At 45.9% G+C, this 15,365-nt stretch overlaps 1 protein-coding gene across 6 annotated transcripts in view; it reads left to right on the top strand.

Annotated features, from left to right (window-relative positions):
• Window positions 1-15,365, top strand: part of MCF2L2 (MCF.2 cell line derived transforming sequence-like 2) — a 152,998-nt gene that overhangs the window by 101,302 nt on the left and 36,331 nt on the right. For all 6 annotated transcript variants that reach the window (XM_054205522.1, XM_054205524.1, XM_054205527.1 and 3 more), the window contains exons 16-21: window positions 3,826-3,892; window positions 5,008-5,123; window positions 6,404-6,473; window positions 11,196-11,288; window positions 11,732-11,824; window positions 14,741-14,866. In XM_054205522.1, coding sequence (XP_054061497.1) covers window positions 3,826-3,892; window positions 5,008-5,123; window positions 6,404-6,473; window positions 11,196-11,288; window positions 11,732-11,824; window positions 14,741-14,866 — 565 coding nt within the window. The remainder of the gene's footprint in view (window positions 1-3,825; window positions 3,893-5,007; window positions 5,124-6,403; window positions 6,474-11,195; window positions 11,289-11,731; window positions 11,825-14,740; window positions 14,867-15,365) is intronic.

Here is a 15,365-nt window from a genome sequence, read left to right on the forward strand (position 1 = left end):
CAAATCCTGCTATCTCACCGTGGAGAGGTATCGGGAAATGACTACCCTTTACGTACAGACGCATGGGTTAGAGCTATGAAGCTCTTGAGCCCCAGCCCGGAGCTGGAGGAATACCGTCATGGTCTTGTCTGTTTCCTTGTCATTGAAACCGAGATGAGAAATGGCTCACACCACCTGTACAAGGAGGGAAGGGGTTAGTTAGGAACTAAAAACCTTAGTATAGCTACACATACAGAACTAAGCTAAATAACATCCTAAGGGCCTCTGTCCTACCTATGGGATTACTTTGAGTTGTGCTTTTGATGGGCACCATGCTGGTGTTTGTTTATGGCAGTTACTAGGAAACCCATGGACTAATAATTTGCTTTTCAGGTATAATTGTCAGCTAAGTGCTGGGTTTGCTTCAGAGCCAGTCCTGATGTAATCTGTTAAGTAACAGACTAAATAACATCTGGAAGGTCTGTGTCTCGTTTGCAGGTAAATAAGCATCTTTCAACAGTAAGATGAACTTAAAATTAAAGATTAATTCAAAACTTAAAAACATTACATTTCTCTGATGATTTTGTCACACCTGCTCTGTTACAGTTTTTTTAAACAGTTCAGCAGCTCTTTGGAAAAGTGAATTGTGAGCATTAAATAAACCTCATGAAGTGCCAGTTGCTGCAACATGAAATTTTAGGTCTTCTGGATCTGGAGAACAGAAATAAAACCCAGAATTTGAGGTTTTCTTAAAATAAATTTAGGTGAGAGCTGAAGTTAAAGATGATATTTCAAAACTTAAAACTGATAGAACAACCTTTTCAGTGTCAAACCTGTTCTCCATGAAATAAGCGTGGAGCAGTCATTCTTAGCTCTACCAAGGGAACCGACAATTTAACCGCCCGTTGGCTCTGAAGAGTGCTAAGAGTCACAGTATTTCTGTGTATCATTGCAAAGACCCCACTGTGTGCACAGGTAGGATGTAGGCACCGTTTCTATGGGCACACTCTCGTCCCAATGCAAATATGAAGTTTGCAGAGGAAATTATACTTGCACATATCTGTTTTATTGTCTCTACTATTAGCTGCCTACCCGGACAACCCAGGCTCCAATTTTTTCCGCTGAAGCCGATAGCCAGAGTGACAAATGTAATTTGAACTACTTAGTTTGAAGCAGATGGTGACCACCAAACATCTGTCTGATTCAACAAGTTTCTGCCACTGGAGTTGGTGTTGTAGCTTAATAACCATTAGTGGCTTGAGCGTGATGAGGTGCGTTAGTTCAGTTTTGTAGCCAGATGAAGTTTTTGACTCCAGGAACAAGTTGTGTGTTGTCCTCATGATCTTTTCAGCGCTGCAAGTGGCAGCGATGCTGGAACAGCAGCAATCTCTTGGCCCCCTTTGCTTCTGGTCTGTGCAGTAACTTCAATAGCTGTTAAAAGGAAAGGCACAGTTAACCATACAAGCTTATTTGTTTCAGTCAGCTGTAAAAGCAAGTGCTAATGTTTGTAAAAGACTTTTTTTGACAAATGGCCACTTAGGCCATTGACTGTGCAATTCTCATGAAGGTGCATTAAAGTGGCATATATCTGTCTGTCTCATGAGCAGTAATCCAGCTCAAAGGCGTACAAATTCAGGAAAACTTGGACAGAGCTCTCGCGTGGGTTAGAGTCCAACACGGCTTGGCTTTCTGGGAGCACGCGCAGTACCGCAGGTTCCCTTTGCACCTGTGTTTGTTCAATAGTATCACTTAGTCATGAAGGGTGATGTCATTTTCCCCTATTGCTAGATGCGGCTCTCCTGTGCGTAACTATCTGGATTTGAGATCAATGCGGAGGTTGACTAATTGGAGTCAGTACCCCGGAGTGTGCCAGGTACAGCCCTGACCCACTTCCCTGCCTTGTGGCAGACACTCTGCGCTTTTGTCTTTACTTCAGGCATTAAGGCAAGATGAAATCCTAGTTATTTTATAACAAATTTTGAAACGTTATGGGTCGGTTAAAGGCAAGGTCTAGTTTTCTCATTATTTGTAATGTTTCTCAAGTGGTGGCCCATAAAGCAATAGCCTACGAGAGCAGAGTAAGTGGTCCCCACCTGGCCTGCAAAACCAGATTGCCTTGAAAAAGACTGGGTAAGTCTGAAGCAAACCAATGAATCTATTTTAGTAACCTAGTAAGGTTTCAGTCGGTGCTTTTGCATTGCAAACAGCCTGAAATGTGAGTATTTTACTTTCAAATGCCTGGCCACACCATTTAAAGGCTTTATCAGGAGTGCTGAGGATGACAAATGGCGAGGATGACAAAATCCCCTTACAGGGAACGCAACGGTGTAAGTGTGGTTCTTGATGTAAAGGGCTGATGGCTGACAGATGACTGTCATGTGATATATAAAAACCAGGTAACCAGACATAGTCAGAGCAAGCTTCCCAGCAGGAGTGATAGATTTCACTTTCCTGTCGTTATATTTTCCTCTAGAAAGCAGCCTGGAGATGCCTCGAGCTTCTGGCATGAGGCAGCAGAGGAGCAGACTTCTGTCTGTCTCCTCCAGTCTCTTGGAGAGCTTTTTACCGAAATACCGGAAATCTGTATTTTTGCCAAAAAACCACAGTTCCTGTAGCATTTACTCTGGAGGTTACCCTCCAGACACACCACGATGTCTTTGGCTGGCCAGCGGCGTGCTGGGCGAGTACATTTCCAGGGGAAAACCTGGGGTTAATGGTACTGATTGTACGTGTAAAGCGGCAGGTAGCTCCTGAGGTAGAAGGGTCTCCAAGTGCAAGGTATTTTTCTTCTTTCCAACCACCACTGATTTCATCCTTACCCTAACCTGTCGACAGGGAGGACTGGGGAACTGCACGTGCTGGTAGCGATGCCAACAGCTGCCCAAGTTCGCTAGCCTCGGGTTGTGCTGCTCACGGCTGCCGTGCTCCATCTCCTCTGGACACCGCTCCCTGGTGTCCTGCTGCTGGCGTTTGCCTGGCGTGGCCGCGTGCTGACGGGCTCTTGCGGAGCACGGACCAGCAGAGGAACACCAGGCATTAGTCCCTTCTACTCGGACAAGCTGCTCAAACCTCTGGAAGAGCCATCCTGAAAACTTTGTTCATAAGAATATTAAAGAGAACATTTCCTTGAGAATATGAGACGACAGATGCATAAAAAAGTTGAGGGATTTCATGCAATTTTATTTTAAAATCTAGTTAGTTATTTGTCCAAAAATTAATTGGTTACATTTATATTTCTGTGGAATAAATCAGGCATCTTCAAGATATATGTCTCCAAGTTACCTAGAAACGTTGAACTAGTATTAGAAACGAAACCCCCAAAATACAGTATAAATATTTTACTCGAATTTACTTCCGTGTTTTTGGACTTCTGACATCATCCTGTTGCCTGTTTTCACAATGTGTTAAAGAAAGGAACCCTAATCACTGATTCTGTTTATTTTATAAAAGAAAGCAAAACAGAAATGTAACATAGCCTTGTGAAATATAATCCCCTTTTATTGTTAGTTATTATTAGAAGAGGAAACCTTTTTTGTTTGCCTTCTGGGGCATTTTTAATCTTTTCATTCAGATTTGTAGGTATAAAAATAACAGAAGCCACCAAGATGACATTTAAAATGAGTTGAAAAAATAATAGTCCAAGGGATGTTTAGGACTTTTAAGCTTGTCAACAAGGCACAATGTTGAAGAAGGGAGAAATGACCTTCAGAGATGTCACAGGAGGGATTTTTTTTGCATAGTCAGAGGCATAAAGAGGAACAGACAAGGAAAACCAGTTTTTCTTTCATGTGCGCTTATTTAAACTGTTGGTAAACACCATAACTTTCCACCTTTCTTCTTTTTTAGCCACATAATCAACGAGCTGATAGAAACAGAACGGGTTTACGTAGAAGAACTTCAAAGTATAATAGAGGTAAGAAATTCTTCTGTAATGACTTCTGGCGCTTCCCCTCTAAGTCACGCTGCGGGCGCGGGTCCTTCTGGGCGAGTGGAGCCCCGCAGGGCTCCCACCTCCCACCTCCTCAGAGCACGGAGATGGCTCAGCCTGGGGATGGGCCTGAGGAGGGCCTTTTGAACATCTTTCCTCAGGACTTAAAGGAAGAGGCACCTTTTCTGACCCCAGCCCACAGAATGATAGAAGTTGCGTGGTTCTCAGAGTTGCGGACAGAGGAATAGTTACTAAGTGCCTTTTCAAAATACCATCAATAGGCTTCAGAAACAGCACCCTTGATTTCCACGGGGCCAGACACGAAATTTCTGTGAATGTGGGTTTGGAAAATGATTGAGGAAAGAGAAGGCCATCTTCCCCCTCTTGTTTGTTGTCCCGTGCAGTGTCTGAACACAGAAAAGAGCAGCTTAGACTGCAAATATAACTCTTGAGCTTTTGAAAGTCAAAGGATACCAGCATAGCCCGTGTGTGTGGAGTCCGGGGTCTCCGGCCCGTGGGGTTCAACCATGCTTGTATTTGGGTAGTTTCTTTTTACAGCCATGTGGTCGCTTCTTTTGGATTTGATCTGTGGGAGCTGACAGCTCCGATAGGTGATATATTACTCTCGAGTTTAAAATCCGTGCTCACAATGTTCTTCTCTCAAAGTTTTTATTGGAGAAACACAATCCAGTTTCTACAAGAAACAACCAAATAATCAAGCCAAATACCACAGTTCAACAAAGAAATCCAAACTAACCCTTTCGCAGTGTAGCAGGAAGATATGTGTCTATCAAACGTAGCAGTTTCCATCCCTATACAACCAAAATGGCTTTTGAATCCTAGGGACATCAATTCATCTTGTTTGTTAATCCAGTAATCTGTCCATTTGTGGTTAAAAATGTGTTTGCACAGCTATTGGGGGTAAATGCTCTGGGGAAAATTAGAAGCATGAGAAATTCGTGGGAGCAACAAAGAAGCTGGCGTGGAGCGGCTCTGTTGAGAACAAAAGGGACATGGCTTTGGGGCTTTTCAGTGTCTCCGACACAGTTCTTCTGCCCTGGTAAATACAGCCTGGCTTTATTTTCCGCTCTCCTCTGCAGGGGTATGCTTCAGAAATGGACAATCCCAGTTTAGTACATCTGATTCCATCGTCACTCCAGAACAAGAAGGAAATTCTTTTTGGGAACCTCCCAGAAATCTACGAATTCCACAACAGGCACGTGGGAGCCGCGGTTGTCCTGCGCCCTCGGGTGCTGCTGTCATTCCCGCTGCCTTTTGTGGGGCGCTTTGTCACGCACACAAACAGGCAGGAAAAGGCGTCCCCGCTGTGCCTCTGAGTGTCCTGCAAAACCCATGTGTGGAGAACACCTCCGAGATCATCCGTTTCATCTTTTTTTTTTTTTTTTCTGAAAGATTATACCCTTTTGTGCATTTACTAGTGATTTCCCCTGGCATTACCCAGCCTGAATGTCCCTCGTGGCGAGTATTTTACCACCTCCCTTGGTGCACTGGTAGACGTCACGGGACTAAGTCCTGATGCTCCTTCTCTGGCAAAACTCCTCTGTGAGGAAGTTTTCTTAGTGTTCAGCTTGTGTGTCCTATATTTCTGTTATCACATCAGAAGACATGATATAATTGATAGCAGTTTTCTTGGGAATTTTATCCTTCACGTGATCATAAAGCTTTCCAGACTGTGGACACAGTAATCTAATGCCCCTAACTACAGAATACCAATTATGAACACGACGAACCTCTTTTCGATCCTCACAAGGCTCAGGGCTACTTCTGTAAATTTCCTGCTTTTCCTAGCCTTGACTAAGTAAAACTGGCTGTCACCAAAGTGAGAATTCAGGAATTCTTTTGGATAATAATTGCCCGTAAGATGTAACAATCAGTTGAACAAAATAAATTAAAAAATCCCTCTTTTGCAAGTTTAAATATTGTGCCAGAGTAGTTAATACATAGTAGAAAAATTCTTTTCCAGTTTATGTATTATTTGGAAAGAATGTGTGTCTTCCATTGGGAGAATGACATTCCCCTCCCTTTGCAAGCCTGGGCGTTCTGTCCCTAGCGGCTCAGCGCGTTGACTGGCACTGCAGAAGCCTTTGGGCTACATCCCGTGTTTTCACCGCTTGCCAGTTAAGCAACTGCATCTGACAGAGCTTTTCTGTCTTTTCTGGCTGTTCTGAAAAATCCTCATAACCAAATGGGAAGCAGGTGTTTGGAAACCGATCCCAACAGCCAGAGGAACCAGATGTATCAAATGCTTGTGAGCAGATGAAAACATGATCCTATTGGTGAGTCTGGAAATCGGCTGTGAACCACATCCCATTTTTCTACATATTATAATATATGTCTTTGTGTGTCAGAGCCGTTACTTTCCCCACCGAATCCTCTTACTACAAACCCATAGGCTTTAGCTGGGTTTACAGAGGAGCTAGCACACAGCGCGAGGGGGATGTCACCTCACTGTTTGCTTTCCTTTCTCCCTCTCAGGATTTTCCTTAAGGAGATAGAAAATTGCATTGAAAACCCTGAGCTTCTTGCCCGATGCTTTTTGAAAAGAGTAAGTAAATCCTTTTGCATGTTTGTATGAATATCTATGGTCTCATCCTGCAGGATGTACAGATTTACTCCTATCCTTTCCCTCTGATTGCTTTTGTGAATGAGGGAAACTCAGGTAAGCAGATATTCCCTAATTAAGCCACAGCTAACAAGTGTGTATTCTCAAATCTGGACCTTTACCTGCTTTACTGACAGGAAGAGATCTGTTGCCAGTGTTTTACCAATGTATTTTAAACCCTGGTTAAAAAAAAAGTCAGCAATCCAAATGTTTAACATGCTTTCCATATCAGACAAATCTGTAGCAGCAGCGTGATGTATCCCAGCCACCCCCCACTGTAAACAAGGAGAGCCCGGTGTCCCGGCAGACGGTTCGGAGCGCAGACAGTACATCCTGTTCCTGCCTTATCTCGCTTTTCTCTGCACCCTGCAGCAGGCTTACTCCCTTCAGACCACCGCCTTCCTCACCTGGTGAAACCCCACCAGCTCCATAAGACGCCGTGAGGTGGATTCCTTTGCTCGTTCATAGTTCACGGCCATGTGGGGTTGTCCCCAGCGGGACGAAGCGGGGAGGGTTAGCTGTTTGAAAGCAGGCTGAGCTCAGTTAATGAGAAAGCCCAAAGCCGACGGGCAGGGCTGACTTTGGCCAGATGGATGTCTCTTCGCCTCCCGTGGCTGTCAGCGGCTACGTTCCGCAACCCCGAGAACTCCAGTCATGTCCTGCCCCCCCCGCCCCCCGCTCAGCGTGACTGTTAGCTCTGTTTCCTGCAACCTAACAAAAGGTGCTTGTTTATATAGCACTCGTACAGAGCCTCTACTAATAAGAAAAAAACTGGTTTGGTGGGTTGCTACCGTTTTCATAGTCTGACAAAACTGCTTGAATGAGACCCTGTGTTTCGCATGGGGAATGGAAGAGGCGTGAGAAGGGAACGTCTGTCCTCTTCTCTGTGGTCAAAGGTACCTCCTGCTTCCACTGAATGCTCCATCCAGCATTTGCTGCCTTTCCAGGGTACGTGCTGAACCTTCTTTTTTCAGCAAGGTGCTGTATGAAATACAGATTTGGAGGAACCCTACACAGCCCAGTAGTGAGAGGTGTTGGGCACCGCCACATCCCCAGGATTTCAATGGGAATTATGAACACGTGATACTTCCAAGGGGTGAGCCCCCAACTTACAAACAGGTTGGGCTGAAAAGCATCGTACGAGTGTAAATGTGATTATAAGTCCACTGAATTATTTTCTGTTTAACAGCCAGCATTTAGAGCTTGAGTAAATGACACCACTAAGGAATATGTTGTTACCCTAAAATTCAGATGCTGAGCAGGAAAATATTGTGGTGAAATCATTATGCAAAATAGGATAAACAGTCTTGGAAGAATGCAGACCTTTGAAATCCAAGAAGCATAAAATAGTCTATATGTTGCAAATATCCCTGGGTTTGGAGATAAAGAGAAATCCTTGATACAGAATTATCCTGTAATTCTGCAGAGTTCAAATTCCGTGTTTAAATATTGTAGCTTATGTCTCTCTTTGTAAAAACAGCTGTTGGGTGCAGTTCTCCTCTCTATTCTACCATGTGGGATCAGCAGCACTAAATCAGCAGCTCCGGTTCAAGTGTGAAGTGAAAGAAAATCAGCCCCTCTCTCACCTTTGCTTTCCAGTCCCTATGGCCTAATCAAACAACACTAAATCTATTGAATAAGAGGTTAAATCACGCATTTGCTTTCCCCCTATTTCAAATTTCGCGCTAAGAAAGCAAAAGCCTCTCTCCTGAGATGTCTCTGCTCACACAGTAGCATCTTTGATTCAAGAACTTGCCCTTGTGTTCTGTTTTCAGAAGAAGCCACATAAAGTGCAGAAATTGTTGTTTCTGTTGGACTGCCTTTAGGAGGCACAAACAAAAGCCCGGTTGTGTGTTTGTGTTCCCCATGATTTGGCAGCTTTTTACACCTTCCTGCTGAGCAGAGGCTTCTGGCTCGCCCCGGGAGCTACGACCCCGCTTGCGTTGGCTTGGGGGACACTGGGACGGCTGCTGTTTCAGGTGATGCCGAGTTCTGGGGGGAAACTCCCGTTGCCGCAGATTCCCTTGCCCATTTCTGCCTCTGTGTCCGGCTGTAACCGCCCTGCCACAACATCCTGGTGGCCTGTGGTTAGCAGCAGGCTGATTTTTAGAGTCATACTTGAAGAATATTTCCCTGTCTGATCACACTGGGGCTTTTCAGCCCTGCACCCAGAGCTGCTTGAAGCGTTCCGAGAGCTGCAGTGGGCCCCCCTGGTACCTGAGCCCCTCCATCATCTGCCAGCCATTCCTCTGTCACCGTGTCCCCACACACTCTCCCACCTCCACCAGTGACAGCTGGTCAGCTGTCACCATGGACGTGGGCCCTTCTTCTCTGGTGATGGCAGACACGGTCTGTGGAGTCCCAGCCCATTTCTCCTCTCTGGCTTCTCTCCTGGAACACGGTAGCAGAATCAGGTGGAAGATGAGCCAGAAACACCCCTCTCGTCCTCCCTCCCGCTTTGCCTGACCTTGTCAGGGCATGATCTTCATATGAACTAAGTCACAAGGGAGCCAGCTCAAGTCTGCCCACACGGCAGCTTTTACACCATCACCCAGGTGCTTGACCTTGCTTAAAGCTCCGTGTGGCAAGGGCTGCCGCGGTGCTCGAGGAGGGGATATGTGCTGAATGCCTGCCAGGATGGGTCTTCCAGTGCTTCAGCAGCAACCAGAGGGACACGGACACTCTGATGTGCTGAACACAGGTCTGGGAAGGAGCAGAGTTTACCAAACCACGGCAAGAACGCCCCGGAGGAAAGAAAAGGTGTGTCAGACTGCCTACCAACGCGTGCCAGGTGAGGAGACTGGCAGGAGTGACTCACCGTGGATTACCACTGTTTACTTATTCATATTGCTAACCTTGGAAAAAGAGCATAATTTAATAGGAGCCAGCAGTTAGGGCGTTTGGTCATTCAGGGAGAAAGAAGCATTTAGAAAAGGAAGCTACCTGTGAAAGGACTGGAGCAGCTGACCAGAAACCCGTGGGTTGGATTCAAAGGGCTAAATTCTAATCTGAAGCAAAATGTATTTGTTAATCAGCTGTCAACAAAGATAACCGGGACTGTGCATACGTGCCATGTGTGGGAAAGCTTACAAACATCTCAGGATGCAAATCGCTGTGGAAAGGAAAAGCATGACAGGAGACATGAGCGTGGTGTAGCGTACCAGCAAGGAGTCAGAACCTCTGGATATGAAAACAGAGATGTGTGGAACATTTAAGAGTGGGGTTTTAGTCCTAGGCAGTTAATTATTTCTTGGCATTTTAGAGTCTGATCCCAGTAATTTCAGCAGGAATTTCCTATCCCTTACACTATTACAACTTAAAGCTGTATTTAAAGATGTAAGTATCTGCCTGAGCAGGTGTCGGTGGTTTAGGCAGCAGCAGATTGCGCTGGCATGGGGTGGTTCCACTATGAAAAACTACTGGGAAGCTTTTGATTATTTTACCTTTTCTTTAAATCGGTACTTTTCTCTTGCCCCTAACAGTGCTCTTGGCCGTCGCTCTGTTCTTCTTGCCCAGTCCAATTAGGTTTCCGTGGGCCAGGAGCAGATCGTAACGCTTGATTAGAGGCTGCTATTACTTGCAGTTCTGCGGGGTTTGCCCCCTGCTACCTTCCCTCCAAGGCAACGCGTCCAAACAATTCTATTTGCCTGAAAACACCGCGCTTATTTTGAAACGGCACCATTAATACTCTATTGAGTCGAAACGGAGCTTTTTGTATTGCACCGTCCCTAACGCAGCGAGGGGTTCCCCGGCCTAGCGCGGCCTCCGCAGCCGGGGGGACGCCGGGGGAGCCGGCGGCGGAACCCAGCGGCGGAACCCAGCGGCGGTTCGGTTTCTTCTAGCGGCCCTGCCCAAAAGAAAACGCCTCCCCCGCGCCAGGGGTGCGCAGGCACCGTCTGGGGGGCTGAGAGCGCAGAGGCGAGAGCCAGGGTTTGGTTTCGGCCCTGCGGCGGGTTCCCGGCGCTCCCGCGGCTGGGGTGCCCCGCCGGGGAGCCTGGCCCCTGCTCTGCCCCCCCGCCCCGTCCGGGCAGCTCGGAAAAAAAAGCTCCGGGCTTTTACAGAGCTTGCCTTTGACTTTATGAAGTCAGGGAGGCTTTTTGCCCTGGGCCTCCGTGAGAGCAGCGGGAGCGGAGCCAAGAGAATCCACCCACCTCCAGTGCGGCGGGCGCAGGGTGCGAGCGCTTCCCCTGCCCGGCCCGGGGCAGCAGCACGCTCCTTCCTAATTCATCCTGGTGCTATCGGGAGCCGACGCTACTTTCGACGCGTTTTGAACACGTAAACCTTGGCTAAGTCGTGAGTATTGTCAGCGATTACGTCTGTGGCGGTGCCGTTAACAAAATTTACATTTCTAATGCTCTTTTTGTTTTCAAACCATCTGTTCCCCGCTCTGGAAGATAACGGTTTTGCAATTAGATTATGGGTCTCCCGGTCTGAGGTGTTGCTTTGTGCAAAAAGTGAGAGAAAAAAATCTCACTATCAGGTGTATTTAACTTCGCAGGGGAAAAAGGCAAGTTTGGAAGCTTCCGTGTATTTTTTACATACAGAGTTATCATAATGAATTAATTACTTCATGGGTTAGGATGGAAGGTGAGCAAAGTGTGACTCAAGGCAGATGCTCTGTGGATTCTTTTTTCTTACCTTACTTAAACTCTCCGTTTCTTGCAGAAAGAGGACCTCCAGATATACGAAAAATACTGCCAGAACAAGCCGAGGTCTGAAGCTCTCTGGAGGCAGTGCGGAGACAGCATCTTTTTTCAGGTGGAATTTCATCGCAGGCTAGCAGCGCCAGACCATCCAAGCTTGTTTTCTTCCCGCATCTCTTCCTTCTTTCGTAAACCGAGACAAACACGCGGGGTTGGTGCCTGCCGCCGGCGCTCCGCAGCAGCCGGCCGGCGGAGGAGCGGGCCCGTCCCGCGGGCGGGGGCCGCGCTCGGCGCTGCGGGGCCGGAGCGGGACCGGCTTCCCCGCACGGCCCGGGGCGCTGCAGCGGGCGGGCAGGGCCTGCCGGGGTTGGACACTGAGCTGAACCGAAACATCGGCTCTCGTTTAGACGTGTTTTCAGTGTGGCGCTGTGTGCGCTGGGCGCTCCTCTGCAGATGTCTCCTAACGTTAACCTGCAGAGTACCCAATGATAAGGATCTTGGCGTCTCGCCCGCGCTTCAAGAAACACTTGTATTTTTGTTCCCTATTGTGTTTTGCAGGAATGCCAGCGTAAATTGGATCATAAACTCTCGTTAGATGCTTATCTCTTAAAGCCAGTCCAGAGGATCACCAAGTACCAGTTGCTGTTGAAGGTAGGTTCTCCATGACAGCCCTGAGAACTCCAGTGCATAGCTTGTTTCACTTACAGAATTGCGTACCAGCGTTGTTGTCTGAAGGACTACCTGGAAATAAATCCTCTCCCACTTCCTCAACAAATACTTTGTAATGCTAGGTGGTAAAATGGTAATGTGAGAAACAAGTTCCGGTCGGAATGAAATAGGCTCAGGCAGAATGCTCTGTGAAGCACACTTCCATTCACGTTCTTGCAGGAGCGGGTGACCTGGCGAGTAGGCACACCTTCAGTTCTTGAAACACACCTTTTTATTCCCTAATCCCGGCCGAATTTTTCCCTCCCCTGTTTCCCATTGGTTGGGTACTCCAGGGTCCACAGTCTGTCTGGGGCACCTAAAATTCTGCCTGGATGTCTTGCCTCTGTTTACTTCTCTTTATGCTACACCTAAAGGGATTGTCTGACTGCTTTATTTCTTTCCTTTCTGGTTAAAAAATTGCTCACTGTCATTAGCCCTGGTTAAACATTTGACTCCCCTTCTAGATACTAATCCAGTAGGAATCAGTTTGTCCTTTTGTCTGTGGGATAAGAGATGTTCTACAAGCCTTTGGTGGAGCCCCTCTGTCTTAGTCATTCCCTTGTCATGTCACCTCTGGTGGAAACGGCTTTTCTCCTCTGCAGAAGCAATACCTGCCTTTCTTACAGTAACAAGCATTCAGGGAAAGGACTTCTATTTCAGAATAAGTACTGCTGTTACTTAGCAGCACTTACATGCTAAGGAACAGCAGTAAATAATTATATATATACTGCTATATATATAAATAAAGTAAGATATTTTATGTAGTAAGTATTTTATTGTCTTTCTTATTTTATTTATCTTTAAAAATAAATTGAATTTGGCTTTATTGATCAGTATATGGGCTTACAGTTTGAAAATGGGAGCTGATGCTTTAAACCCTGTTTCTGACATCTGCCCCCGTTTAACAAAACCTCCAGCTCTCTGAACCTGGTATTTTCGCATGGTTGTGACTCAAACCTTTCTGAAGGAGCCACTCCCTTTTGGTGCTTCCATTTTAAAGACCCGGCAAGGAACAAATCGTCTGTAACGTTTCCACAGGATGAATAGGTGAACTTCCCTCTTGATTTAGTTGGAGCTCTGGGTGGTCCATCCTTGAAATTCTGGTCTGAACTGGGCAACTGGAAATATACACCCTCAAACCAATGACTTTTTTTTGAAGATGGTGGCTTAAATTTCTGTCTTCATGTCCTCAGTTCTTAAAAATACTCTTTTCCTTATGGAAAAGTCATGAAGGTGAATTACATGCTGTTCTCAAGCTCTGGACTTAATGAAGCGTTGTGTACTGTCATGGAATTTAGTGTGAAATTTGCAATGAAGGTTTTAAGCTGAAATTTTAGTTGCTAATAGCTACCGTGGCACCGGTCAAATTGTGGCAGTTTAAGCCATGTGAGGATCTGGCTGGCCCTTCACTTGCGCAGTATTTCTGCGATCTGTTTATTGACTTTACACAAAACTGTAGAATCCAAATATTAAAGTGGGATATTATCAAGGACGCAACTTCGCCAATTCCAGTAGCCTTACATCAATGTAATACAGAAGTAAATTTGGCTCTATTTCTTGAAACTATTCTGTGACAAGGAAGAAAATGTCAAGGTCTTCGGAAGAGCAAGAGTAATCCGGATTCTACTTTTAATTTGAAATATGACTGTAAATAAAACCAAGATTAGATCAAGGAGTAAAATTCTCAGGGAAACCAGGCTGCAGCCATCGGGGCTGAAGCTGGTCAGACCAGTTCTGTGTTCAACACCACCACGAGCGCGGGACACTCGCTTTGCCAGGGGTTGTGTGATCTCTGAGGATGGTGCACTCTTTCCCTGGCAGCGGGAGCATTTGCAGGTGTAGGAAAATGGGAGTCAGTGGGGAACTGTACTAGGCTGTGGAAATCGTTGGCCCTAAATATTTGGAGCTCTCAGTAGGATCTCTGTATGTGAAGTGATTACAGAAACTGAGCCCTCAAAAGGTTTGGTTTGTTTCTTTGCTTTGGGCACGTGCTTCTTAACTTGTCCCTTGTTCCTTGTGCAAGGGCTGGAAGACGGAATAACTTCCCTTATTTCAAGTAGAATATAACGTTTGATGGAGTTTTGCTAGAGGTCAGCATTGGTTCTTCAAAATGACTGCGTCTCAAAAAAGGTTTTCAGATTTGCAGATGTAGATCTGGAGATTGTAGTGCAAAAGGAGAGAAGAAGAGGTGGGGAAGGTTTATAGTAATCTGGCCTATTTCCCCAAAAAATTAACAGATGAAAAACCTGTCCTACAGATAAAAGAAATAGCATTTAATTTAAGGATGAAAAATTTGTGAGGTGATTTGATCATAAGTCTACAAGCCTCTACGTGGGAAGTGACATTCAGAATTTGTGTATCTGACGAGAGCCTGCTAAGACTCGATGAGCGGCATGTCAAACCTGCCAAATTCAGACTGGAAATTAATTTGTATTTTTAACAGTGGCAGTAAGTACCTTGTGGAACAAATTACAAAGGGAAATGGTGAATTCTCGAACACCTGAAATCATTATATTAAGATTGAGCTTTTTTTCTTTTTTTCTAGCAGATGTGGAGTAAAAAATCCCAGATGTAATTCTGTGACGTGCAAAAAGTTCATTGTAAATATGTCAGAACGGTCCCGTCTCATCTTAAATGAACCCATAAAACTTGAAAATGTCCAAACGGTCAAAATGTATGTCCTCAGTGAGAATCCTGGTGAATGTCCCGTTTTGTTTTTTTTCTTTTTTTTCTTCCCGGCCCCCGCCGTAGTGCTGTTACTTTGTCTATGCAGGGGAAATTTCGGGGAGGATTGTCTTATAATGGCTTCTGGTATAAGAAGTTTTCAAGCGGTTTTCGTATCTTTTTTTTTTTAATCAGGAAATGCTGAAGTGCAGCAAGAATTCAGAGGGTACTGCCGAATTGGAAGAAGCTCTGGCCACAGTGCTTGATATCATCAAATCAGTGAATGACTCCATGCACCAGATAGCCATCACAGGATACGAGGTATCGCTTACGGTTGCTCTTACTCGGGTCTTGACCCATCCAGTGTTCCTTTCAGCACTGGCCATGCTGTGCCCATGGCTGGTACGCTTTGCAGGAGCCTGGGCCGCGTTCCTGAAGGATGCCACTCTGTGGCATGTCGTGGTGACCAAAACTACATGTCAACATACAGGTCCTGCGGGGGTGGAGGTGCGAGTGTGGGGAGGAAGTGGGACAAATGCCGGGCTTCTGAGTAGTCGCCCCCAAACCTCACTTGTAGGTGAGAGGCAGCAAGTGTGACAGACATCAGCAATTTGCCGAAGCTTCATAATGGCTATGCAACTCAAGTGTTTCCAAATCTTTTGCACTTAGGGATGAAAATTTGGCTTCCATTTAAAGTGGGTCATAGAATCCATCCCACTGACTGGCAAGCTCATTATCTGAAGTGTGAAATAACCACCGCAGTACAAATCAAAGGCCGCAAACGTATATATATCTCTCTGCTGAAGCTCCATTGAAGTCA

This window comes from Rissa tridactyla, chromosome 6 (assembly GCF_028500815.1).
Source record: "Rissa tridactyla isolate bRisTri1 chromosome 6, bRisTri1.patW.cur.20221130, whole genome shotgun sequence".
Taxonomy (NCBI): domain Eukaryota; kingdom Metazoa; phylum Chordata; class Aves; order Charadriiformes; family Laridae; genus Rissa; species Rissa tridactyla.